Source organism: Gadus macrocephalus, chromosome 13 (assembly GCF_031168955.1).
Source record: "Gadus macrocephalus chromosome 13, ASM3116895v1".
Classification (NCBI taxonomy): Eukaryota; Metazoa; Chordata; class Actinopteri; order Gadiformes; family Gadidae; genus Gadus; species Gadus macrocephalus.
The window spans coordinates 13423089-13449113 of NC_082394.1; the positions used below are offsets into that span (position 1 = coordinate 13423089).

Consider the following 26025-nt stretch of genomic DNA (forward strand, 5'->3'; position numbering starts at 1 on the left):
GACTGTTACTCACTATCTCGACTAGCTTCCCGAAGTGTATCACGACAAGGCTCTTAAAATGAAGGAAACTCACTTGAAAATCGGACGACAAATTTGCGGCGCAGTTGGGTTTTGTTAACAACAGCGTTCCACTAGGCAAAGTTCCTAACGACTAGCAAACTTTCTTTGGAAAGTTAAACCGTCGACCGCGGGGCGGGAGGGGTCTTAGCGGTTCACCTTGTGAATAAGTGATCCAAGGGGGCCAACCTCTCCCTGGATGACATCACTCCAGCTCGGTGCTTGTTGGGTCGTCTGGAGTCCTCTCACGACTCTAGTCCCCCGCTGTGATCGTCAGCGATGGTTCACGCCATTCATTCTGAAACACAGACTCAGGAAACACACACACAGCTCATCTACTGTTCTCCGGACACTTATTGCAAATTGGCCAGTATGACAGAGGAAAGCCGGGGCAAACGGAGGAAACAAGCCAACCCCAAGAGAAGTAAAGGTAAGACGTGTGCCGCTTCCCTCAGTCTTTTAAACGTGTATCATGTGTATTCACGTTGCATGCTCTGTCGCCAGTCGTCGCCCAGAGAGCGACCCTGAATGCATAGCGTTGCATCCTGCATCTTTGAAACAAACTAGGCCTACTGCCTGACGAAAACCCAGCCTACTCAATCTTTTTTTTTTTATTCAAATTGCTTGCTTTGGACCGTTATCACTTTTTGTATTATTTCTTATTTAATGTAGGCCTACTTACTGTTCTGATTGGACCTGCAGCATTATGTGGTGCCTAGTGCCTGCTCTCCACAGCTCAGGGTAGACCACCTGTGGGAGCGCAGAGCCCGCCTGAGCGGTGTTACTCTCGGCTTGTGCCAATGGTCCCTGCTATCTTGAACAAACTATTTGATTGATCTCTGAGCCAAAAATATACCAAACAGTAACATAAATTAAGGCAAACATACAACTCTGATACCCTATAGTCTAAAAGAGTTAGAGTTCTTATCAGTGGAAAGCAATTAAATAACAGCAATTACAATATCCAATTTAATAACCGAGGTTAAATCAGAATAACTGACAAAGCCGTGGTTAAATTTGAATATGAGTCTAATCTGTGGATCATTCTACACATCCCGAGTCTCTCTCTATATAAGGATAGCTTGGCCTACACATATGGGCAAGTTCGTATTATTTTACAACTAATCCTACTGGGAAATTATACTTTGTTAACACAGAGTATATTTAATTTGAGAAAACATCAATTTATTTGTTTGAAGATACTTATAAAAAGCGAATTATTTGTCTCTTGGAACCTTTGACTAATGTTGACATTTCCCTGTGAGAGATGGTTTAGGCCATCAATCTAAATTGCTTAAAATAATTTCAATGATCATGGCATGCTAAAGCGTCAGTCTTCACGTCATGGCATTTGTTTACAATTCTGAAAAACGCACGATAGGTCTCAAGTCACGAAAGAAAAATAAGCGGGGATAGTTTAATTAGCATTGTCGCAGATTATGCAGCGGTACATACATTTTAGCAAGTTTATAAATACAACATTTCATTTGCATATTCTTGAATTCTTTATATATAAGGCTATTTTGTCCGCTTTATTTAATTGTATGATGATTGCATTATACATGTGAGAATAGTATAGTAGAACAGTAAAAGAAAATTAGACACTATACATTTTTTATTTATTCAATGCATTCTCCATGTGAAGTGTAGTTCCAGTTCAAGTGTGTGCAGATGCAAACTTTGTTCTGCATGCTGACCAATATCCACACTATAACGCTGACCTATGCATCCAGACACACACAAACACAGTCATGCACGCACACACACACGCACACATTTGCATACGGATATGTATAGCTTGTTGATGTTTATTAATTGAGTGGTTGGAATAGGAAACTTAATCCACATCACTGTTTGTGTGCAATGTCTGCCCATGCAACGGAAGTCAGTAGTGTGTGTTTGTGTGTGTCCTCATTTAGTTTATTAGTTTGCAGTGAGAGTTTCCTCATTTGATTGAGACAGAGGTGTGAGGATCCAGGCTTAGCGGACTTACACTATGGTGACAGGCCTTTCGGCTGCTTGGTGTTAGTGTACTGTACTCAAACACAACCACATGCACCCATACACACACACACACACACACACAGACACACACACACACACACACACACACACACACACACACACACACACACACACACACACACACACACACACACACACACACATGCAGTGTCAAACCTCTCTGTCACATAACGCCTTGCCATCACTCAGCCCATCCCATTTGTCCAATGGGCAGCATCACATCACCAGAGACTGTCCAGCCATCAGTAAAAACTACTTTCTGACCAGGCTCCTCTCTTCATGGCCAGCAGTAACACTCCTTCGACCACAGGGGAAATATTAGGGCCTTCATTTTCTGGGTTTTGAATTGCAGATGAAGATATGAATCCCTAGATTGCTATAGAAATGCTCATAATTTAGTGCACGATTGTGATGTTCCTTGACTGAACTATACTAATGTGTGTGTGCATGTGTGTGTGTGTGTGTGTGTGTGTGTGTGTGTGTGTGTTTGTGTGTGTGGATGCGTGTGTGTGCATGTGTGTGTGTTCGTGTGTGTGTGTGTGTGTTCGTATTTATTGTGTGTGTCCGTATTTGTGTGTGTGTGTGTGACTATGTGTTCGTATTTGTGTGTGTGTGTGTGTGTGTGTGTGTGTGTGTGTGTGTGTGTGTGTGTGTGTGTGTGTGTGTTTGTATGTGTGTGTGTGTGTGTGTGTGTGTGTGTGTGTGTGTGTGTGTGTGTTTGTGTGTGTGTGTGTGTGTGTGTGTGTGTGTGTGTGTGTGTGTGTGAACAAAGAACAATGAACACTGACTTTGAATTCCCCAATCTGCATTTATGTATGTGCTTGAGTGCATTGATGTGTAGCTCAGTGTAATTGTCTGCCAGGTTTCTTGCTGCTACATAGGGTGTACATAGACACATGTGCGCGATGTGCACTAATGCATGTGTGTGTGAGCATGCAATTGAGCGTATACAGTGCTGTGAGCCTGGAATGCTGGGCTGGAGGTGGCTGTGCTCGTAGGGAGTTAAAAGCCCTTGATAAAACCCAATGAATTTGGCAGGCTCTGCTCACGAGACAGCAATTTGGGGATCTCTTCCAAACCAGAAGAAAGGGGGAAAACGCTCAGCCGGGGTTTTCGACTCTATCCGAGGCGCCTATTGATTACGTCTCTGTCTCCCCCCATAAAACTGTCAATGTCTACCAGTATCAAGAGATGAACGGAAATTACAACCCCCCGTTCCCCCACCAGATTGAAAGCAGCCTGTGCTAACAGTGTCAAGAAAGACAGGCAGAGAGAGGAAACATATGTATATACTATATATATATATATATATATATATATATATATATATGAAAGGTAATAGACAGAGGGTCTTCTCGACCAAGTTTAAAGTGAGTCAGAGATTGACTTCATCAAAGAATGGGAAAGTTTTCATTAGCGGGGCTGTGATAGTTAAAGTGGTGTGGCATGTAAGCATTCTGCTATAATTTTCTTATTACTGTAGTGTGAGTGCCACAGAATAGAATACTGCATCGCACCTCTTGCCCTTAATGTGAATCAACGTTAGACTTTCACGTGAGCAGAGGACAGCTTGGGACATGGAGGAGATGATATTGCTCATTTTGTAGGTAACTAATCAAGCAGAACACAGTTGGCATTAACCAGGCTTGCTGATAAGAGCTTATTCTACATATTAGTTGGTCATCCCTCTGCTACATTATGATGACCCCAAAGGCCTGGCACATTATAATAATTTATATTCAAGCCCATGAAAATCTATGTTCTATTGTTGAGTCCGTTTTTTTCATTTTCTCTCGCTCCTTCATTCTCATTTTTCTGCTTTTTTCAAGTGCCAACTTATTTAAACTCTTTGGACTTTTTTTCTTCTTTCTCCTTCATTGATTTCCAACCCAAGTCTTTGTGTGCAGCTGGAGCCCAGCTGTGTGTCTGTATGTGTCTCTCTGGTGTGTGTGTGTGTGTGTGTGTGTGTGTGTGTGTGTGTGTGTGTGTGTGTGTGTGTGTGTGTGTGTGTGTGTGTGTGTGTGTGTGTGTGTGTGTGTGTGTGTGTGTGTGTGTGTGTGTATGTGAGAGCGTGTGCGTCCGTGTGGCTTTCTCTGGCACTGGGTTGCCACATCGGGCAGAACATACCATTTGAGAAAAGGGAGGGAAACAACTACAACAGAGAAAAAATTGAGAGAAACAGAGTGAGAAAGAAAGGGAGAGAAGAGGAAAGGGAGAGCGTGTGACACACCATTGTGTTACCCTGCCCCGCTAAGGCCTACAGGACAGAGCTAGCCCAGAGAAAAGGAAGATGAAGAAGATCAGAATAAGTTTTCTGGGGACAGGATGTGGGAGCCCCAGACATGAAGGAGAATCCCAGGCACTGGTTTATAACCAATTTATTACCAAGTGGGGGACAGATAGAGATAGGGGTCGGAGAGCGCAGGAGGAGACAGAAATAGTTTGACTGAGCTAGAGCGCTCACAGAAACCAGCATGAGGCGAAGAGGTGATAATGGAGGACGGGACGGGGGGGGGGTTGAATTGAAGAGTTGTATAAATGACGAGCGATAACATGGGCGATGAAGGTGAAAACCTGACACAAATAGAGAAGAAGAGGGGAAGAACATGGATGGATCGAGAGCACTACAAGAGCGGAAAAAAAAATCGGAGTGGAGGAGAGAAGATAAGTGGCCGGTTGTCTCCGGTCGACCCCCTAAAGCTCGAGGAGGACTCTGGTGTGGGTCCTGAGAGGGCCTATAGGACCCCGTGCCAGTGGAAAGGGGGATCCCCTCGCCTCAAACTCCACCACATGACTAATCAGTTATTGATTATGTCATATTACACAGTGTACTTTAAGGTTCGGATTAGTAACATATGGGGTGAAAAGAGAAGAGAGAGGTTTTTTTGTTTAATCCCAAAAATAGCCGCAGCAATGCTGTGGTTGCGTGCTTGATTTATTTATTTTGAAATTCCTAATTATTACGTTTTCAGAAAGTTGGCCTACGTGAATAACAGCCGTGGTTGTTTAGGCCAAGCATTTTGATAGCATTTTGGGGCAGATGAAGTGACAAACCATCACCTGAGCTGTCTAATACTGAAGCTAGTCAAAAAGCACGTCCACCACCACACACTAAAAACCACATCTCCTTATGAGATATATAGAGGAGTTGTTTTTTTAACAATAATGCACCCACACCTCACTCTGAGATCTGGAAGATAAATGCTGCGTGTGTGTGTGTTTTCTAGTTTGCATCTGTGAATTTGTCTCTTTTTGTGGAACCGTAGGAGGGTCAGAGTGTTGACACATTTAAATCCTCTTTTGAATCTCAGACAGACAGACAGACAGACAGACAGACAGACAGACAGACAGACAGACAGACAGACAGACAGACAGATAGATAGATCAAGATAGCAGCAGCTGGTAAGGTTAAAACCATGTGATGTGAGTATCATCAACCGATAGTTGTTGATAGTAGAAGGCCTTCTCTGGTAAACGTTACACCTGCTAAATGGAACTGGGCAGCAGAGTGTGCGGACTTGGTTACCGTAGAAGTGTATGTTTGTTCAAGCCTTCTCACACATCCCCAGCCCCCCCTGTTTATTCATTCACCTCTAACCTCTGTGTTGATACTGTTAAAGTGTTATTTCACTCTGTTTATCTCATTGACGAGCCAGTCTTCTATCACTTTTTAGGGCATGCAACTGGTTTACTGCGATCAGTTTTGATCCGCACCCGTTTTATACCTACATCTATTACAAGAAGAGTTTATTTCAGCAGTGTTTCAAACCAAGCAGCCCTACAATTCGGCTCATCCACGGTGATGTGAACTGCAGAAACCAACGGGATGGCTGGGTTTCACCTTCCCGCAGGCTTCACTCCGACAGCAACATGTGTACTCAACATGGAAAACAGTTTGGGGTCATGCTTGGTTTTGCATTGTATTTTCCCCGATTTCTCTCATTCATCTCATTGATTGATTTTGTATTCGGCCCTTCAAATAATATGCATCTTGATTAGACGTTTCGTAGCGCACGATTCCAGTTTGTCTTCTTTAAAGTTTAATGTGAAACGTCTGGGATGGAGCTGAAATGTGGGCAACTCTGGAATGCGCCCCCTTTAATGTAGAGAATGTAGTCGACATGGTTAGATATCTGCAGGCTATTATCTTGTTGTTGATTCCTCACCGTGTATCCTATTGGGCTCGAGGCGCTCTACGTGGTAAAACAACAAGGGAGGAGTGGATGAAGTGATCATATGCAGGGGAAAGTGTGCGGGAAGTCGTTCACCTCCTCTATCTGGGATCCTCCTCTCTGTACCTGTGATCAGCAGGTACCAGTACCACCCTTATCTGACCTGCACACCCAGCGCTCCCCCACACACACACACACACACACACACACACACACACACACACACACACACACACACACACACACACACACACACACACACACACACACACACACACACACACACACAGCCACACACCCTCACAGACACACACAAACATGCATGAGACACACTCACACACTCACACACACACACACACACCCACACACACACACATACACACACACACTCACATAAACAGGGATATGCGTGCATGAACACACACACACACAAACACCCACAATCATGAATCAATGAAAGCATTCCATCTTAGGCTGCAGTGTACTTTACTGAACTTAACATTTCCTATAGCTTTGCAGGTTTCGATATCTTTCAGATTGATATCGGTCACCATCTCTCTGTCACAAATCTCTATTAAAATCACATGTAGAAGATACACAGCACAAGATAAAAAAGCAAAATCATTCCGGCCTTGTTAGTTCTAATAAATATTTAATTATCAAATTGCGGAGAAAATGTCTTTCTATCAGGTAGGAATACATTTCATTGGTGGAGTTACTGCGGTATAAGAGATACTCATCTTTAATACCTCAGGTAAGAAAGAGAACAGGAAGAAGACTGTATCACACAGGAAGCTCAAGGGGGTATGATAATGACAGAACACCCGTCTGCTATACTATTTATCAATTTGTTTACATGAAGGACTCCGACATGACGGTTGACAGGTTTGCTTAAGAATAATATGACAACGGCAAGGATTCAAAAGACCTTTTGGATTTAGAACAGATAATTCAATCAAACTTTTTTAATCATTTCATTATGATACTATTATACAGTGTGCATAAAAATGCGTAAATTCATACTTTATAATTGTACAACACACAAACACACACACACACACACACACACACACACACACACACACACACACACACACACACACACACACACACACACACACACACCCACATGCATTTTTCATGTTTCCTCAAGCTTTTTTTATAAGATTTGTGTCTTTCTGAGATAACTTTCTTTTAAGTTTCTCATTATAATTTCCAGTGACATCTATTTGTTCTCTCTCTCTCAGCCTCTCTTACTCTCTCTTCTTCTCTCTCTCTCTCTCTTTCTCTCTTCTTCTCTCTCTCTCTCTCTCTCTCTCTCTCTCTCTCTCTCTCTCTCTCTCTCTCTCTCTCTCTCGCTCTCGCTCTCTCTCTGTATTTCCCTCTCTATCTGTGTGTGTGTCTTTCTCTCTCTTTTCTGCTGGAATGTTGATCTTTGCCATCTTCCTCTCCCTGCGTGCTGTTACAATACCCCCCCATACACTCAACATGTTTATCTATCTGTTTTCTATCATTCCATTCAGTTCCCGTGTATCTTCTGTTGCAACTATCTCACCTCTCTCTCTCTCTCTCTCTCTCTCTCTCTCTCTCTCTCTCTCTCTCTCTCTCTCTCTCTCTCTCTCTCTCTCTTGCTGTCCCACCACCCACCCATCCATCCATCCATGCTCTCCTCCTCCCCATGGACCCCCCCCCCCCCCCCCTCCCTGTCCCACTGACGCCACACGCTGCTCCCATCCCCCGAAAGAAACCACTTCAAACAGCCAGCGCCATCAAAGGCCTCGTCGTCGACTAGCAGGCCAGCCATCCAGCCAGCCAGTCCGCAAGCCTTCTGCTTCGACTTAAAATTACTCCGGTCTCAGTCGCGGGGCTGCTTTCCTCTTCTGATACACATCAAAGATCCAGTTAAGCTGCAAGTTTTGCTTTTTAAACGTCTTTTTCTCCTCTGCTCGACGGTTTTACGGAGCGGCATTCGGCAAACTGAGGTCCCCCCCCCCCCCCCCTGTCTTTGCCTTTGTTTCTTCCTTCTTCTGCTTCCTCCCACTCCCTCCATCTCTTTCTCTCCCTCACTCTCTCCCCATCATGCGCTCCCCCAATACTTGGCCCGTGTTGGTACTGAAACACACACATACACACACACACATGCGTGTGTGCTCTTTATTTCTCACCGCTATGGTTGTGCTGCATTGGCACTTTTCCTCCCTCACTTTAATTAGTTGATGTTTCAAGGCGTTGGCCTGTACTTCACATGACACACATGCAAACACACACGCCAACACATGCGCAAAGGAGAGTGTATGTGTGCAACACACACACACTGTGAACAGCGATCATAGATCAATGTGTGTGTGTTGTGGCTCTCTGACTGCCTATGAGAGTGTGTCTATATATGTATGTCTGCATTTTTTTGTAGGAATGTGTTTGTTTGTGTGTATAATCATGTACATATATCTGCACGTATGACTTAATGTGTCTGTCTGTGCCTACTCACACGCACTATGCCTGTGCATGTGCAAGTGTGCGTGGGTAAATCTCCCAACGGTGATTGAGAGACATGCAGACGAGGAGGTGGGCCAGAAGGAGGAAGTGGACGATGTGTGTGAGTGAGCAGTAGACCGGGAAAGGGGGGAGGAGGAGATTATATGAGACACCGAGAGGGATGGACAGTGTGAGACAAATAGAGATGATGACAGTCTGGAAAGGCATCCTTCTTGTTGTTTCATGCTTGCTTTTTACATGCCACATGTAGTTGTTAAAGTCGTCTGGCTGCATCATCTTCTGGGTGGGATGTCATATCTAAGTGCCATGCCAACATGTACCAGAGGGGGGCGCCCCCAACTGTTTTACACAAAGGAAAGTGAGCAAACATCCTGGGCATCGTATTCTCCACTGTAATGTAGGCCAAATCAATTGTTGCAGTGTTAAGTTATGTTAGTTTCATATATGTATACATAACTATATTATATGCGTAGATGAAATGGAATAAAAAATGTACTCATTTTTTTTAATAATATTAAGCCAAAAATAAATAATGATAAGCCGTAACAATAAGGGTACATTAATAAACCATTAATAAACAATATATTAACATTAGGGCAGAAGTAAGCGTTAACTAACAGTTTACTTATTGGGTTCATGTTAACTAAGGTAATGGTGTTCATGTAAACTGAGGTATAAATGTAATATTTAATAGGGTTAGGGTGAACCCTTTCCACCTTAACCTTAACACTAACCCCCTTGCCCTATCCCCTATGCTAATGCTATATAATAATGCTTATTACAGCACTGGCCTATGTTAAATAATGGTCAATTAATATCCCCTTATTGTAAATTTTTACCAAAAATATGAATTATACATAAAATGACATAATATAATTAAATGCATCATGTACTTTTCGTAATCTGTAAATATTTATATTGATTAAATGTCATTCAACTGTGACTATATGAATCAATATCTACGTTTAGCTCGCTCCATCACCGTCTAACACACTTTCAACCTCGGAGCTTGCACCTCACTGTACCGGCGGTGAGGGTTCAGATAAAGGCTGTAATCCATGTCAGCCTCACCGCTACTAAAGAAATTAAAACCCTGTGCAGATGTGGAAAGCACATCTGTACTATACCCGACATATTTGTAGCGCCCTTAAAACAAATCACCCATGGAACGCAACAAAAAGCGTCAAGTCATGTAGAACCATCCAACCCCAAGCCCACATTATATAGCTGTTAAGCTCAAAGAGAACTTTTATTTCAAACATATCCCCTATTAAAAAAAGAAAAGTACTTTTGTCTTCCTGACGAGAGTGTTTTAATATTCAAAAGGAGCCACTATGCTGTGGTTTCTTGCACCAATGTACAAAATAAGGAGCCACATCAAAAAGCCCAAGTCAGTTCCCCCAGCATTCTCACGTCAGGAAAAAAAATAGAGAAAAGAGAGGAAAAACTAAATTTGGGAGGGGGGGTATTTATAGAGTGGTGTGAGAGAGTCTGCAATGACAGGCGTCTAATAAAGTGGAGTTTTGGGTTTTGATTCACGGTGCGGTTGAGCCCACGAGTCCCTTTGTGACCGTTAGTGCATTCCTCCACAGCCCCAAGCCCTCGCCAACTACACGGAAACCTCATGTCAGGGAACAGCCAGGCCAGGGTATAGTCCCTGGGGTACCAGTCCCTGGGTGCAGGGTACCGGCCCATTGGTGTAGGGTACCGGTCCCTGGGGTACAGGCCACTGAATGTAGGGTACAGTCCCTTGGGTACAGGCCCTCGATGTAGGGTACAGTCCCTGGGGTACAGGCCACTGGATGTAGGGTACAGTCCCTGGGGTACAGGCCACTGGATGTAGGGTACAGTCCCTGGGGTACAGGCCACCGGATGTAGGGTACAGGCCCTGGGTACAGCCCCGGGGTGTAGGGTACAGGCCCCGGGGTCTAGGGTACAGTCCCCGGTGAACAGGCCAATTGGCAGGCCAGGGTACAGTCCCTTTGGGCCCTGGGTGCAGCAGCATTCAGGGCCCCTTTGGGCCGGGGGCTGAGTGCATTCTATAGGATGTGCTCCCTTACAGCTAATGCAAACTCTCTCAGCAATATCTTATTCACACGCACACACACACACTCATACCGACCCTTGTTTCTAACACCATGATGTGTGTGTTGTGGGTTTACCCACAAACTATGCTAAGTCATAAAGTGTCCAAATATATTTGTTTGCAAACTTCAAAATATTGAAATCTGTGCACCAACTATGAGTACCAACAAGTCCTTTAGGAACCAAGCAGCAGCTTGTGGCGGTGTAGCGTCGCACGGCGTTATCTCGAGCCGCGTGTCTCTAGCCGTAGCCTAGCTGTAAACCAGGAAGTAGACGGTAGGAAGAAGGGGAAGGCAGTGGACCACATAGGGTGACGGCACACATCTCCGCTCGCACCTCCTTCATGCAAAGGGGAAGGAACTGATGCCGCAAGATCTCTCTCACGCTCGTTTTAGACACCTATAGAAACACACTGTGCGCACTGTAGGGGAAGGAAACAAAATGTACAGCTCCTTACATGATCGCGTTGAGGGTTGAGGTGTTTTTCTGCCTCGACATTGAATCACGTGGGTCATGTGAGCCGCTTTCTAAACACGCCTGTTACCATAGGAGCACACCGATGACGAGCGTCCACCTTTGTGTCTGTGGTTGTGTACTTCTGTTTGTGTCTTTGTGTTGCAATTAATTGACGTAATATCGCCTCCTCTCTTTAGGAATGGGGTCAGTGGGTTTTCTTGACGTAAATCGAAGGTCAACAGTTTAAACGTACATTGTTAAATCGTTGCATGCATAGTATGCAGAGGGTCACTGTGCTTGGGCTATTGTTGTGTGTTTCCTTGAAGTCGCTAACCAGCTCGGCTCAGCAGATGTACTTTACCGAAGGGCTTTCAGTGACATGGAAAGCAGTGGCCAATTTGGGAGCCCATTCTAAGGACAGTGTTTTCAGATGTGGAAGCCCTGACACACTTTACTCAGTAACACAGTTTGTTAAGAGCAGGGCTCTTCAAATGTTTGCCTTGGGCCATGGAGGCTACTGTGAGGATGTCTCTATGGGACAGTGACTTGCAAGCAGCAGTCGCACTAACAGGGCGAGTGGTTTGAAAGTCAATATGTTTTATCAATGAAGGGCTGTTTGGACTGGAGCTGTGAGGTTTGTCTTCAAAAAAGAAATATAAAATGCCAACAAACACACGCACGCACACACATGTCAGATGCACACACACACACACACACACACACACACACACACACACACACACACACACACACACAGACACACACACACACACTCTCTCTTTCTCTTTCTCCTTCACACACTCAAGAAAGCAACCGTACACACACACACACACACACACACGCACGCACACACACACACACACACACACACACACACACACACACACACACACACACACACACACACACACACTGTTGATTGTTATCCTTTTACGAGCATGTGTGATTCTTTCATCAAGCGTGCTACTCTGTGACCTTTAACTAGTTTATGGAATATGTTTTGTTCCAGCTTTTGTTTATTTTATTCATGTCTTGTCTGCACACCCTTCACAGTTATACATCTGTACATATTAGATGCCCCGAATGCCCTGTGTGTGTGTGTGTGTGTGTGTGTGTGTGTGTGTGTGTGTGTGTGTGTGTGTGTGTGTGTGTGTGTGTGTGTGTGTGTGTGTGTGTGTGTGTGTGTGTGTGTGTGTGTGTGTGTGTGTGTCTTAGAGAGGGAGAGAGACTCTGTGGGTGTGTGTGTTGCTCACACCATGCTGCAAGCTCTCGAGAGCTGCTGTGGGAAATTCCCCCCACCGTTACTTCTTTACATATGTGGTAGGATCCGTTTGACACACAGAATCCTCTTTAATGCTCCTGTCATCCATTCTAATATCTCTCAGTATTTCACATTCAGTTCTTTCCATCTCATCCCCTCTAATGTCTCTTTCCATGATATAAGCAAGTAAGCAGATTCTCTCACCTTTTTTTCTTGCCTGTGTTTCTGGAGGTTTATCTTTGACTGATATCACAGCAACTAACCAAGCTGTCATATACAGGTATGATCAGGCAGGTCTAATGCTCCCTTAACATGTACAACACGCCTTACGACCATGGCCATGTGTGAGTTGCTTGTTGAAGCTAATAGTTATGGTCATATGTCCATAATGACAAACAGCAGATAAAATGCAATAATATCCTTGTTTGAATAGATGCAGACTCAAACAGAACCTATAGCCTCCTCTGCCTGACTCCCTCATGTCGATTCACTCAATGGTTTGGTTTTTCACCATCGACGGATGAGAATGTTGGAACGCTGGCATGCTAGCTATGTCATCACACTGCAACAGACATCGTGTTTAGATGTATGTGCGCTCCTTTGGTGTTTCTATGATGTCATCTACAATCAGCGTGTTAGGACACTCACGCCATATCAGTTATTATCGACACCACCACATAAAACACTTTTTCTGTGAAGTTTTTTCCACATCAGTGCTTCCGTCACAAGTGTGGATAGGTGAAGGTGGCATTTTGAATAGTGTTGCTTGCTTAACCAGCTGTTTCAAATTCAGCAGTGCATTGACTATTAAAGGTCAAACATGTTCGAAGGTGTCGCAAGGGACTGCCTAACGCATACGCTTGGAATGTGAAACTCTACAGTGAGAGCAGATGGAACGATATTGATAATATTGTTGTTTTCTTGGAGTTGTCATCGGGGTAGCTGCCTGCTTTTCAGTGAAGCTTGCGAACAGAGAGGGAAACAGAGACGACCCTGCCTCTGAGAGAAGGAGAGTTTGTGTCGCATATGAGACGAAGACATTAAGTGGGCGTCATCCAACGTTGTGGTGGCTTTTGACTCATTCTACAAAAGTGAGAAGGACGCTTTTTTTTACGTGTTCATACAATACGATTTTTTTGTTTCTTTTTATATATCGAGGGCACAACAGATTTTGGGTGCTAATTGAAAGCAGAATTAGTTTTCAGAGAAGATGCAGATGCATATGGATGTCTGGACTGAGGAGCTGAGATAGGTATAGTAAAACAACTAAATGCTTATGGGTTAGATGTGTGTCATGTCTGTGTGTGTGGAGGTCTCTCATAGCTCTATGTGGTGATTTTGTCTTTACCATCACAACAAGTCTCTCAACCTTATGAAACTATGACAAACGCTGAGAAAAACAAAAGATTTCATAAGTACATGATGCAATTACGTCAATTATATAGTGCAGTTATTTCCCTTAATGTAACATAGTGTGCCTTTGATGTAGCTTAATTATTTAGTTGAACGTAACAATTATTTTCTGGATCAAAAATAATCCAAAAAGAAGGATGACATTTTGAAAAAATTGAAGTGATATGTACTATAAATAAAGGGTTGTTATTGTTTTTATAGTGTTTTGTGCTCCAAAAGAAACCACACAGAAAGAATAAATCGAAATAAACATGTGTCAATGCATGAATAACCACATGGCATTAAACTAAATTTAACGAAACACGTTTTGAACCAATTCACTGTAAATATGTTTATAAATATAGCTATTCCATTGCATTTTCTGCCCATCCATGTTTAATCTTCATACACATTTCCAACACAACACCACATGCTTCGGCGGAAGTTGTATAATAATAATAATAATAATAATAATGTAAATCATCAATAACATTACCAATAATAATAAAATTATTTATTGTACATCTATTTGTAATTCTAGCTATATGAAATCAGTAGAAATGGAAGCAATTATGTAGCTATGGAACTTACTTTTTGCCTGTTGCAATTTCAAAACCGAGAGAAACAAACAAGGTAATTCCTCTGTAATTATTGTGTACTTAGCATTGCACCACATAATTACTAAGTGAATACAAGGTCACATATGTGCCTTATAAAATAAACTGTAGTTTAGAATGCTATTGTAGATGGCCTTCATGCTGTAAACAGAGCAGCGTACAGTATTCAAAATCAAACAACGATCCCAGAACGTTTCCTCTGGCAAAGGACAACACAATTCATATATTGAGAGACCCTTTTTTTAATGATCGCCTGCATGGGACCTGGATTTTCATGTGTATCTTTTTCATAGAAATCCTGTCATTTATAACTAATGAATCTAATTCTCCTGTGTAGCCATCAAACATTTATGAAGAAAAAAAAAGTTGAACCAAAATACATAGTTAGGCCTATTTGAAATCGAGCTAAACAAAAATGTTTATGCTGAGGAAAGGAGGTTATTAACATTTGAAGTCGGGGCCCTGGATACAAACGGCAGTATACCCTTTTCAGTGGTGGCTAGATAACTAAGAAAAACAACATGTTGGGATAACCTTTATGTGAAAGACACAACAAAACCTCCAGTGCTGATCGGGTTCCCAGACCCCGAAGACTTTAAAAAACCTTCAACGATATTTCTAGGCTCCCACCCAGCAGATCCTTACACCAAAAATACCAAATAAATACCGCCATTAGTCATTCTCAGAGTGAGTGAGAGTAAGATTAGAAGAAAGCCATTGTGATTGTTGGGATCGTATTGTTGTCAGGCCGTCAGACACGGTCCCTGAAGGTCTGAGCCTTCGTGGAGCATGAGGCAGCACAGCTCAGCTCAGCTCGCTCTCGATATGACTCAAGATCTTCCCACACACACTACCGCTCGCCGTGGCAACGTGCTCTGTTTGGCTCACGCGGCTGCTGCTGCTGCCGCGGCTCCAAACATGTTGAGGTTTGGTTGTCTACTGTGTTGGTAATGTCTGCCAAAAAAATGTGAGCTATTTCGTCGTGTTCGATGGTCAATATAAAAAAAAAAGAAGCTTTTTAGCCACGGCACGGCATGAGAAATAAATGATCTTCACCCGTGTACATACACATATGAACTCTCAAAACTTTAAGCATGTATGCATATGCACACAGGTACAGACACACACACACACACACACACACACACACACACACACGTACGTTCGCACACAAACCCAAAACCCCCTGCGCTGTTCAAAGATTGATGATTGAAAGAAAAGGGCTGGTGAAGAATGTACTTGCCATCCAAATAAATAAATCAACAGGGCCAATAATGAAAGCCATGCCTGCTCCGTGCTGCTTTAATGACAGCCCGTGTACGGGCCCACTGTCACTCACTGTCATGAGCGGGAGAATGAGAGCCAATTTGAGGATGATCCAGACCAGATTGTTGCTCTTTCAGGAGCCCCGGTGGTCAGTCCTATCAGGCTCAGGCATCTCCTCGGGCCTGATAAGTTCCCCCAAAACTACATTTGTTTAACATCCTATTCACAACATATTTTTTTCTGGGAGCAGGTCTGAAGAATCCCCGCACACACACACACACACACACACACAACCCCGGTGGGTATACAACGCTTGGATCGTTGTTTTTCAGTGTTTGTGTGTGTGTGTGTGTGTGTGTGTGTGTGTGTGTGTGTGTGTGTGTGTGTGTGTGTGTGTGTGTGTGTGTGTGTGCTTATGGTTGTGTGTGTGTGTGTGTGTGTGTCTGTGTGTGTGTGCGTGCATGTGTGTGTGTGTGTATGTATGTGTGTGTGTGTGTGTGCTTATGGTTGTGTGTGTGTGTGTGCTTATGGTTGTGTGTGTGTTTGTGTGTGTGTGGGAGCCCCCCCGCGCATCCCCATCTCCTGGAGTACACTCACGCTAGTCATAGCCGAAATGCAGTGACTAATTCCGGGGGCTAATTTTGATATTTTGACATGTGTGATGAAGATCACAGATGGTGTCATATCGAATCTGAGGCCACCCCCGCAGTGTCCTTCAGGTTACACATATACAATACATAAGCACAAAACGCGGTTCACCCCTCAACCCCTACAACTCATGCCGTATGCGTCGTTAAAAAGAAGCTGTGAGTAAATATTTAACGGCATGACATTTGACGTTTCTCTGGAGGTGAGTGTTACTAGAGGCAGCCTCCCCTCGACAGCAATTAGGCTTTGGTTGATTATTTCCTTTCTGTTTCGAAGGCATCTTTCAGGAGCCTCATTGGACAGGGCAATAGTCGTTACTCTGGACGGGATTAGATATTGCCAATCAGTGGCGGGCGAGGCAGAGAGTCCTCAAAGCAGCCGGGGAAATCAGAGCCAACAGTTGAAATCCCAGCCATGTGTTTGTGATTGTCATTTATTGTGTTTGGGAACAAAAGAAAAAAAAGGGTCTCTCCAAAAGAGGGGCAACGTTTTATGCTTGCATGCCGTTTTATTGAAACACCCATAGACACAAGCACATGCATGCACATACACACACTTACGCACCACACACACATACACACACACACACACACACACACACACACACACACATACACACACACACACACACACATACGCACACACACACAGACCAACGCACCCAAAGCACACACGTGTACACCCGGCACACACACAGGTGGCCTCACTTGCCCCCACACACCCCCAGTAATTAATCATATGTAAATTAACCATTTGAATGTGACACCTACACACTCATGCACCGTGGCCCTTTGCAGTTGTACACCCACTCAAAATGCAAGAAAGCATGTATTGTATATTTTGAAAGAAATGCTGAAATCATGCATCTTACATTTTGGACAAATGGAACCATTTATTATTGTGTGTTTCATTATTGAGCAGAAGTAAAATATTACAGGTCTGCTGTTGGTTTGAAAGTCGCCCCCTGTGGAGAATTGTTTCTGTAATCTCCCGGTTACCAGCGTAAAGCCCTTCTCTTTAGTGTTGAATATCCACAGGGCTGTGTAGGTTGCACAGTAAGAGGAGCCCATCTGCCTTGTGTTGATCACAACCCACACATCAAACTACATAAAAATCAGATGAAATATCGGTGTGTAAAAAGAAACACATTGTACAACTTCACATAAAGGATATTCTGTTGCCTTTTCCTTAAAGTGTAATGGGATACTGCAGAAATACAAAAATCGAGGAGAAACGTATAATTATTGTGTTTTTCATGTTTTTGAAGTTAAATGTCACATAAGAAATCCCTGCATTTATGAAAGTCTTGTAATTTGTGGTGGAGGAGTAAGATTTCTCCTTTGTAATGTTATAATCTACGGCTCCAACAATGGAAAAACCGTGTCAAACATTTCAACCTGTCCAATTTCCATTTTGATCGATGATGAATATTCAACTAAATAACACATTCAATTGGAATGGGATTCAATATAGACCTATAACGTTAACATTTGGCTCGTACGGGCAACATTTATTTCAAAATACCTTCATAACCTTCATAATATGATGTCTCAACCATCCATCCAACCCTAAATAAATATTACATTATTAGAATATAGTAAGTCTCACATATAATCTCTCTCTCTCTCTCTCTCTCTCTCTCTCTCTCTCTCTCTCTCTCTCTCTCTCTCTCTCTCTCTCTCTCTCTCTCTCTCTCTCTCCCTCCCTCCCTCCCTCCCTCTCCCTCCCTCTCTCTCTCTCTCTCTCTCTCTCTCTCTCTCTCTCTCTCTCTCTCCCCCCCCCCCCCCCCCCCCCCCCCCCAGTGGAGCGGGTGTGTTCGCTGGGCTCGGAGGGGGAGGATGAGCAGGGGGGCGTGTGGAGCATGGAGCCCCAGGACTGCCAGGGGAGTCCCGGCCTGACCCCCAGCCACGGGACGGTGGACACGGCAAGCCACTGCAGCAGCCGCTCACCACCGCCCCTAGCGCCGCCCACAGCGCCGCCCCACGGCCTCAGCGGCCCCGGGGGCAGGCATCCCTGGGCCCTGCAGACCGCTGACCCGCTGGGGGGTGGGGGAGACGAGGGGGCCATCGCCCTCCTGACCCCCAGAGACGGGGAACATCAGCAGGGAGCCATCGCTTACCATCGTAAGGGTCCGAGATGTGATGCAGTATTGTGATGGTGTTGTAGAAAGCGAACGGGCTTCGTGAGCTGCGATCTGTGACGGTTCACTGTTATCTGAATGAAACGCTCGGCTGCCGGATAAGAGACGACATTTACATCGCTCTATTCTCTTTACCGCACATCTGCCCGGCAGAAATATTACATCAGACATGACGTGTCATGATTATTATTACTTTTCAGCGTTGTTGTTGAGTCAACAGGTCTGTGTGTAAAAATGTTGACATTATCCTCCTGACTCAAGACTGCTTTCACATCCCCCAGTAGAAACACCTTCTCACCCACGCCTCCTCCAATCAGGGCCTTTTCTGCCAGACATTCACTTTCGTTCCCCCCCCCCCCCCACCCCCACACACCCCTCTCATCCCTCTTTGAAAAGCCTATGAGAAAGCATGACAAAAGAACTCATCCCACACAATGTCACAATGTTTCCAACGCATCAAAGAGATGACGTTACGCTGCTGAAATCCGAGCCCAGCGACACGCGGCTTTCCCTTTTATTTAGCCCGGATCAAAGGCCCCGCCGCGGCTTTCCCTTCCTAACAATCACTTAGCTCCCTCGCCTCTCCTGATTCGGCCCCTCCTGATGAAGGCAAAGCGCCGCTTTTACAAGAGCCCACCGCAGCCGTCTCTTCTCCCCCCACCCCCCCCCACCCCTCGCCACATTAAAAACACCGATCAAAATATGGCGACATCTGCAAACATTTGAAAAATCTTCGTCAGGCTTCGCGGCGGCGCTGTCTGTAAGCAAAAAAAAAAAACGGGCCCCAGTCGGAATGAAAGCCGCTTTTCCCAGTGTGCTCCGGTCGTGTGCGGACGGGGCTTTCTGTCCCTCGGCTCTCGGCTCTCTGCCACCGCGTGCACCCGAGGGCCCTGATAGGAGAGGTTATGTAGAAATACCGTTCAGTAAATTTGCACACCCAAGATATCAGATGACGAATACAAATGGCAATCAGATGCAAAGCAATCGCTGAGTTGATTCCCTTATGTTGTATCACATGTTACCTATCGGAGGGACTCCACAGCTCATGTCTTTCTCCTGTAAAATATATAATAACGAAAAAATATAGATAATAACGTCTAGCAATTCCCAACAAGATCTCCTTGGAGACACACACTCATCTTCAACACTCACACCTTCCGTTGTTCCCCTCTCCAGGTAAGACCACAGACTTCCCATGTGCCTTAGAGGACCTGGCCCACTACGAGTTCCTGGCCCAGCTGAGGAAGGCCACCACCTCGGACGCCACCCAAAATGGCGGCGACTCCCTCTACCACCGCCGGCAGCACGGCGGCGGTCGGCACGACGAGCTACCCCCTGCCATCTGGTCCCCAGGGGCCCAGCACTGCTCCACTGAAACACTCGGTAGGGTTAACACACACACACACACACACGCACACACACACACGGTTACATGCACACACAAAACAGACTCGTACACATGCGCACGCCCACACACACGCTCACGCAGGCTGCGATCATTTGACACATTGGAAGTTTTTCTATTCCGAATACAACATTGTTAATTGCGAAACTGTATGACTGATTCACGTCTCTCTCTCTCTGTCTCTGTATGGCTCTCTCTCCGTGTCCTTCACACACATTATCTCTCACACACTCAAAACCGTGGTCCTGTGAATGTATTTCTCGAATGAGTCTGGTCTCATGTGGATGCTGGTGTTCCCAGACGGGACCGACGGCGTGAGGGGCCCGCACGTGTCCTGTCCCTTCTGCCAGAGGAACTACCTGCAGGGGCCGGCCCTCACGCAGCACGTCAGATCCTGCCCGGAGAAGCACGCCGCGCACATGGTCTGCCCGCTCTGTGGATACACTGCCACCTGCAGGGCCCAGATGGAACAGCACCTGGTGCTGCACAACCAGGTCCACGACAAGGTGAGCAGGGTGCCTTTAGCACGGGTGAAGGCCGAGTCGAAATGAACCGCGTTGAAATGAACCGCGTTGAAACGCACAACCATCCATGCGCTGCATAATGTATTCATTCATGTAATATCAATAGAGAAAACGTATGACTGTGACGTGTGACTGAACAACAAAAGAGAAAAATATGAATGAACACGCTGGTAATAACTTTCCCCCTGATGTTGTAGAATTCCATCGGCTCGGACCAGGGCCCTGAGACCAGGAAGTTCAAATGCCAGCAGTGTGGCAAGGCCTTCAAGTACAAACACCACCTCAAAGAACACCTGCGCATTCACAGCGGTAAGAAGCCATGCTCTCGATCCAACCCCTCACAAGACACTACCAACCATCACATTGACACCAAGACATTTAACGATTGGATGACAAGACCCCAACCCTAACAAACACCGCAGTCATGAAGCTAAACGAAAACCACGTGGCTAGTGTGGGACGTAACCCCTGTGCGTCCGTCCTCCCCCAGGTGAGAAGCCGTACCAGTGCTCCAACTGCAAGAAGCGCTTCTCCCACTCGGGTTCCTACAGCTCCCACCTGAGCAGCAAAAAGTGCCTGAGTGGAGGAGGAGGAGGAGGAGGAGGAGGAGGAGGAAACATGGCTGAAGCTGCGGGCATCTTCAACAGCCTCGTCAAAGCCTCCCACTTCCTCCCCATCCACCACCACCGCCACCAACACCACCTCCACCACGCCTTCCCCACGTCTCCCCCTGCTGGCGGGGAGAGGAACTCAAACGGCCGGCACTCTCCGTTCTCTCCCAGCTCCTCAGACAGCCTGGTGTTCCCGGAGCCCCAGCGGCAGCAGCTGTTGTTGTTGTCCCCGCGGGGCGGCCCCCAGAAGCCCTCCGCGTTCCAAAGGGCCGGGGGCTTCTCCGGGCTGTGGGACCCCACGGCGGAGCTGAGGGCCAACGGGTTCAAGAGCACGGCCCTGCTGCCGTACCTCCAGTCAGGGGCCAAGTTCGAGGAGGTCCTGCAGAGGATGCTCCACAGGGAGGGCAAGAGACCCCGGGAGGAGGGGGGGCTGGAGGAGGAGCAGGAGGAGGAGGAGGAGGATGAGGAGGAGAGGGACAGAGCAGGAGGAAGAGGAGGAGGAAGAGGAACGGGAGCCGCCATGGAGAAGAAGAGGCGGGTGACAGAGAACGGAGGCGGGATGGCCGGGGAGGGGAGGGCCGTGCTGGGGGCGACGTGTCGCTGGTGCCTGCAGCTCTTCCCCAACGCGGCCGTGCTCCTGCAGCACGAGCGCTACCTCTGCAAGGTGACCCGGGGGGCGTCGGAGACCCCCGCCGGGGGCCCTCACGGCCAGGGCCACGCCTCTCCGCCCCTCCTCTTCTCCAGAGCCTCCTTCCCGCCGGCCGACGGCCGCCCTGCGGACACGTCGCCCAGGCGGAAGCCCCCCCTCCGCCCCGCGGCCCCCCAGCAGCTCCTGTTCCCCGCGCAGTCCTCCCCGACCCGGCCCCGCCCCGACGCCCTGTCCCCGTACTCCTACTGGCCCGGGCAGCCGGGCCTCAGCCCCGCCCCTCCAATCAGCCCGTCCGCACCGCTGCCCTCCCCCAAGGCCAGGATCAGAGTCCCTCCCGCCGGGTCGGGTTCGCCTCTCTGCCTCGCCGCCCCCTGCGCCCGCCCCCCCGGGGTCTCCCCGCCTCAGCACCAGACGGCCCGCCACCTCAAGGGGAGCTGGCCCGGGGGCTCTCAGAACGACCAGCCTCTGGACCTCTCCCTGCCCAGGCAGCCCTCCGGCGGAGACGCCGGGGGCCACACCTCCAACGGGAAGCCCGCCAAAGAGGAGAGGGTGGAGGCGGAGCCCCAGCAGAGGACCATCCTGAGTCCCGGCCGGCCCCTCTTACACCCCCACCACCTGGCCTTCGGAGGGGGCGGCGCGCCCCTGTTTGGGTACGACGGGTTCTCGATGCTCGGCCCCAGGGCCCAGGCGGCCCTGGCTCTGCAGGGACACAAAGGCCTGGCGTCTCTTCCCCTGGGTCACCCGGCACACAGCGCAGACTTCCTCTCGCCCATGGCCTACGTGATGGAGAGAGACACCGAGGCCATGCTGAAGAGAATCCACCAGGACAGGCATGCTCTTGTGGTAAGAAGTTCCCCCCCCCCCCTCCCGTCTTCACCAGTTTACAGGAAGCAGTGAATACTGTCAATTTGACCAAACTAAACACAGACTCGGTTAAAGAAGGGGGGCATAAGGCATACGTTACAGAACGGTTCCCTCATCCTTCTGCTTGTGCTACCCAGAGCGAGGCCTTGAGTCGCGGTGTTCCGGACTGCCGCTCCCTGGGGGACGAGGGGACGGAGGGGGAGGCAGGACCGGGCCGCAAGAGGCTGAGGAAGACGGAGGAAGGCCTGTACGCCTGTGACATCTGCCAGAAGACCTTCCAGAAGAGCAGCTCGCTCCTGCGGCACAAATATGAGCACACAGGTATGTAATGCCTGGGCTCCTCCGATGTGCTGCGCAATTAGTGGAGGAGGTGTGGGAGGATAAGGGGAAACAACAGACTCAATGTCATCATTCAATGCACTGGCGCGTCAAGGGAGAGGCGGAAAACACTCCAAAAAAAAAAAAAAAACAGGCTAGCCTGCACATTTTATAAGGGCAATAAAAATTGAATAAGGTTAACTTTTATTATCGGGGAAACAACCGAATGATGTAACAGCTTTCAATATAAAAAACAAAAGAGTCCCGTAACAAAACAACAACCCACCCCCCCCTCCAGTCATGATTCTCACTTTATGTTCCTTCATTACAGGCAAACGTCCTCACGAGTGCCAGATCTGCAGCAAGGCGTTCAAGCACAAGCACCACCTCATAGAGCACAGCAGGCTGCACTCGGGGGAGAAGCCCTACCAGTGTGACAAGTGCGGCAAGCGCTTCTCCCACTCGGGCTCGTACTCCCAGCACATGAACCACCGCTACGCCTACTGCAGCCGGGACCAGGAGCCCGACCAGGACCCGGACCAGGACCACGACATGCCCCTCACCCCGGACGGGACGGGGACGGGCAGCGATTTCGGGGCACAACTGCCCGCCGGCGAGACCCCCCCCTCTCTGGATGACTCCCAGACCCCTCACTCCTTCCTCAGCGACTCCAGCCTGGACGGGGGGCACGTTGGGCTGATGAGCAGGGAGGAGGAGGAGGAGGAGGAGGAGGAGGAGGAGGGGGAGGAGGAGGAGGAGGAGGAGGACGGTTACAATATAATTGTGTACAGGATGAGTGACAGTTGCGCTGAGGAGGCACGGAAAGGTGCGCCGGGAGGAGAGGAGGCGGGGGGGCGGGGCCTGGGGGAGCCGTTGGCCGTGCAGGAACACCCGGCCCACGGCCTCGTGCTTCAAGGGCTGGGAGGGGCCAGGGGGGCGGAGAGAGCAGAGCTCCAGCAGTGGAGCGACAAAACAGGGCAACAGAATGCAGCTGTGGAACATAAACTGGGCCTGGACGCCGCTGAATCGTGAATCGACAAAGACAATTAATATCCAAATATTTTTTTTAAGGTTTATATTATGCGTGTCCTTATTATTATTGCCCTCAATGCGTCCGTTTTTGGGTATCCCTATATTTATGCCGGATAAAATATCCTCATCTTTCCGTCAACTCATTAAAAACGACGCTGTTAGAACCATAACAACATCAAGGCTATGCAAGCTATAAAATGTAAAAGATTTTTCTATGCAATATTATACAATCATCTGACAAACTTGTTTTCAATCCTTTTTCTTTCTCCAATTTCTTTGTCCAAATCATGCCAACATTTGTTTTTATAGAACTGTTTCAGGATAATCTTTTATTACCCCTCTTGCAGTATTAATGCGGAAGACCATAACTGTGAGTTGATAATTTGTCAGCCTTATTAGCATTGCAATAAGTCGATTTGTCGCTCGGTCTTGTTTATTTATTTTTCGTTTTTTAATGCAAGTCTTACTAACCTTTAATATCCTGTGGCGCTCATTGGATCACAAGATCACATTTTTAAAAAGCAAAATAGGAAGATGATACTTCAACGAACAATGCTACTACCAAAGCAAGTAGTAAGGGTGAACTTTGAACCGACTTGGTGAAATTATTACACATGATTTTATACAATATTCTCTTACTATAATGCTGTGAAATATTGATGATGATGATGATGCTGCAAATACCGCTTGCTTAAACATATTAACCACAGGGCAGAGAAAGAACCCACTCAACAATGTTTACTCTCAACCTATTTTAGCAGTAGTAGGAGATCATTATTGTTCCTGTCTTAATTAGACATCCTACATTTTATTTTTAAATTGCCAGACCGCTGGATCATTAAGTCAGCACCCTAATTGAAGCCATTCTTCACGTTAACTGAAGAAATAAACATGCACCATATTGTACATATTAGGAGGTCTCCAGTAACAGGGCTAAAAATGTGTTGGTTTATTTTGCACAAGGTTGCATTTTGCACGAGGCTGAGCCCGAACGCCACGAGGAGAGCAACATGTCGTGGGTGTAGTGTAGCCAGGTGCAGGGAAACTCTCAAACAGGCTTCCGCAAACCCTCAGCGTCCCGAGGAGCGAAGAGATGAACATCAGCCTCAGACTTCCTCTTTTGGTCATTAGTGGTGGGCCTCAGATGTCCCCTGGGACGCTGTGAGTCGTCTCCGCTTTGACACCAGCAGATAAGTCTGTGACTGTGTTTTAACAATCGATAACAACAGCCCTGGGCCCGTCGCACTTTTCGCCCACAATGAGTGCATGTGTGTGTGTGTGTGTGTGTGTGTGTGTGTGTGTGTGTCTCTGCGTGTGTGCCTATGTGTGTGTGTGTGTGTGAGTGCGCGTGTGTGTGTGTGTGTGTGTGTGTGTGTGTGTGTGTGTGTGTGTGTGTGTGTGTGTGTGTGTGTGTGTGTGTGTTTAAAGGAACCATGGCTGAATTAGACTTGCTATTCCTTTTGAGCAATATATTTTACCGTTTACCGTACGGAATAAAAATCACATGTATGTGGTATATAACTACCATGCCTTGTTTTTCTAGCACCTGTAAGGCTTTGCAGTGAATTCCTTTGTGTTTTTGCATGTCTGTGAATATTTGTAATAAAAGTGTGCATAACTTATTGCAAGCGTTATATTGTTTTTATCCCACAGCTTAATGACTTTGAACATTTTACTATATTTTTTATAAATAATTGACATTATCATCATTTTTGGGGCCACCAGGATATAATAAAGACAACCATAAAGCCGCCCAATTTTCTACTTTTATTCGACGTCAGGATATATTCCATGTATTTATTTCTGAACATAGGAGCAGCCTAGACCCTCACTCACCGAAACTATGAGGATATCTGGTCATCAAGGACCTGAAATTCATTGTGTTAACACTAACCTTAATGCACAAACAAACAGCCTTTAGGTCAGGCAGTGGTCTGCCCCCAGCACTGTTTCCATTCCCAGTTACCGTAACACACCCCACCTCATCATTTAGGCCTGCTGACTTTC

At 46.7% G+C, this 26025-nt stretch overlaps 1 protein-coding gene across 1 annotated transcript; it reads left to right on the forward strand.

Moving 5' to 3' along the window:
* LOC132470505 (zinc finger E-box-binding homeobox 2-like) lies at nt 1–24300 on the forward strand. The gene is made up of 8 exons (XM_060069176.1): nt 1–487; nt 18278–18598; nt 19792–19998; nt 20321–20526; nt 20742–20853; nt 21035–22647; nt 22806–22989; nt 23318–24300. The coding sequence occupies exons 1-8, from the start codon at nt 337–339 to the stop codon at nt 24016–24018; spliced, it is 3495 nt and encodes a 1164-aa protein (XP_059925159.1). The 5' UTR covers nt 1–336; the 3' UTR covers nt 24019–24300.
* Nucleotides 24301–26025: the final 1725 nt, after the last annotated feature.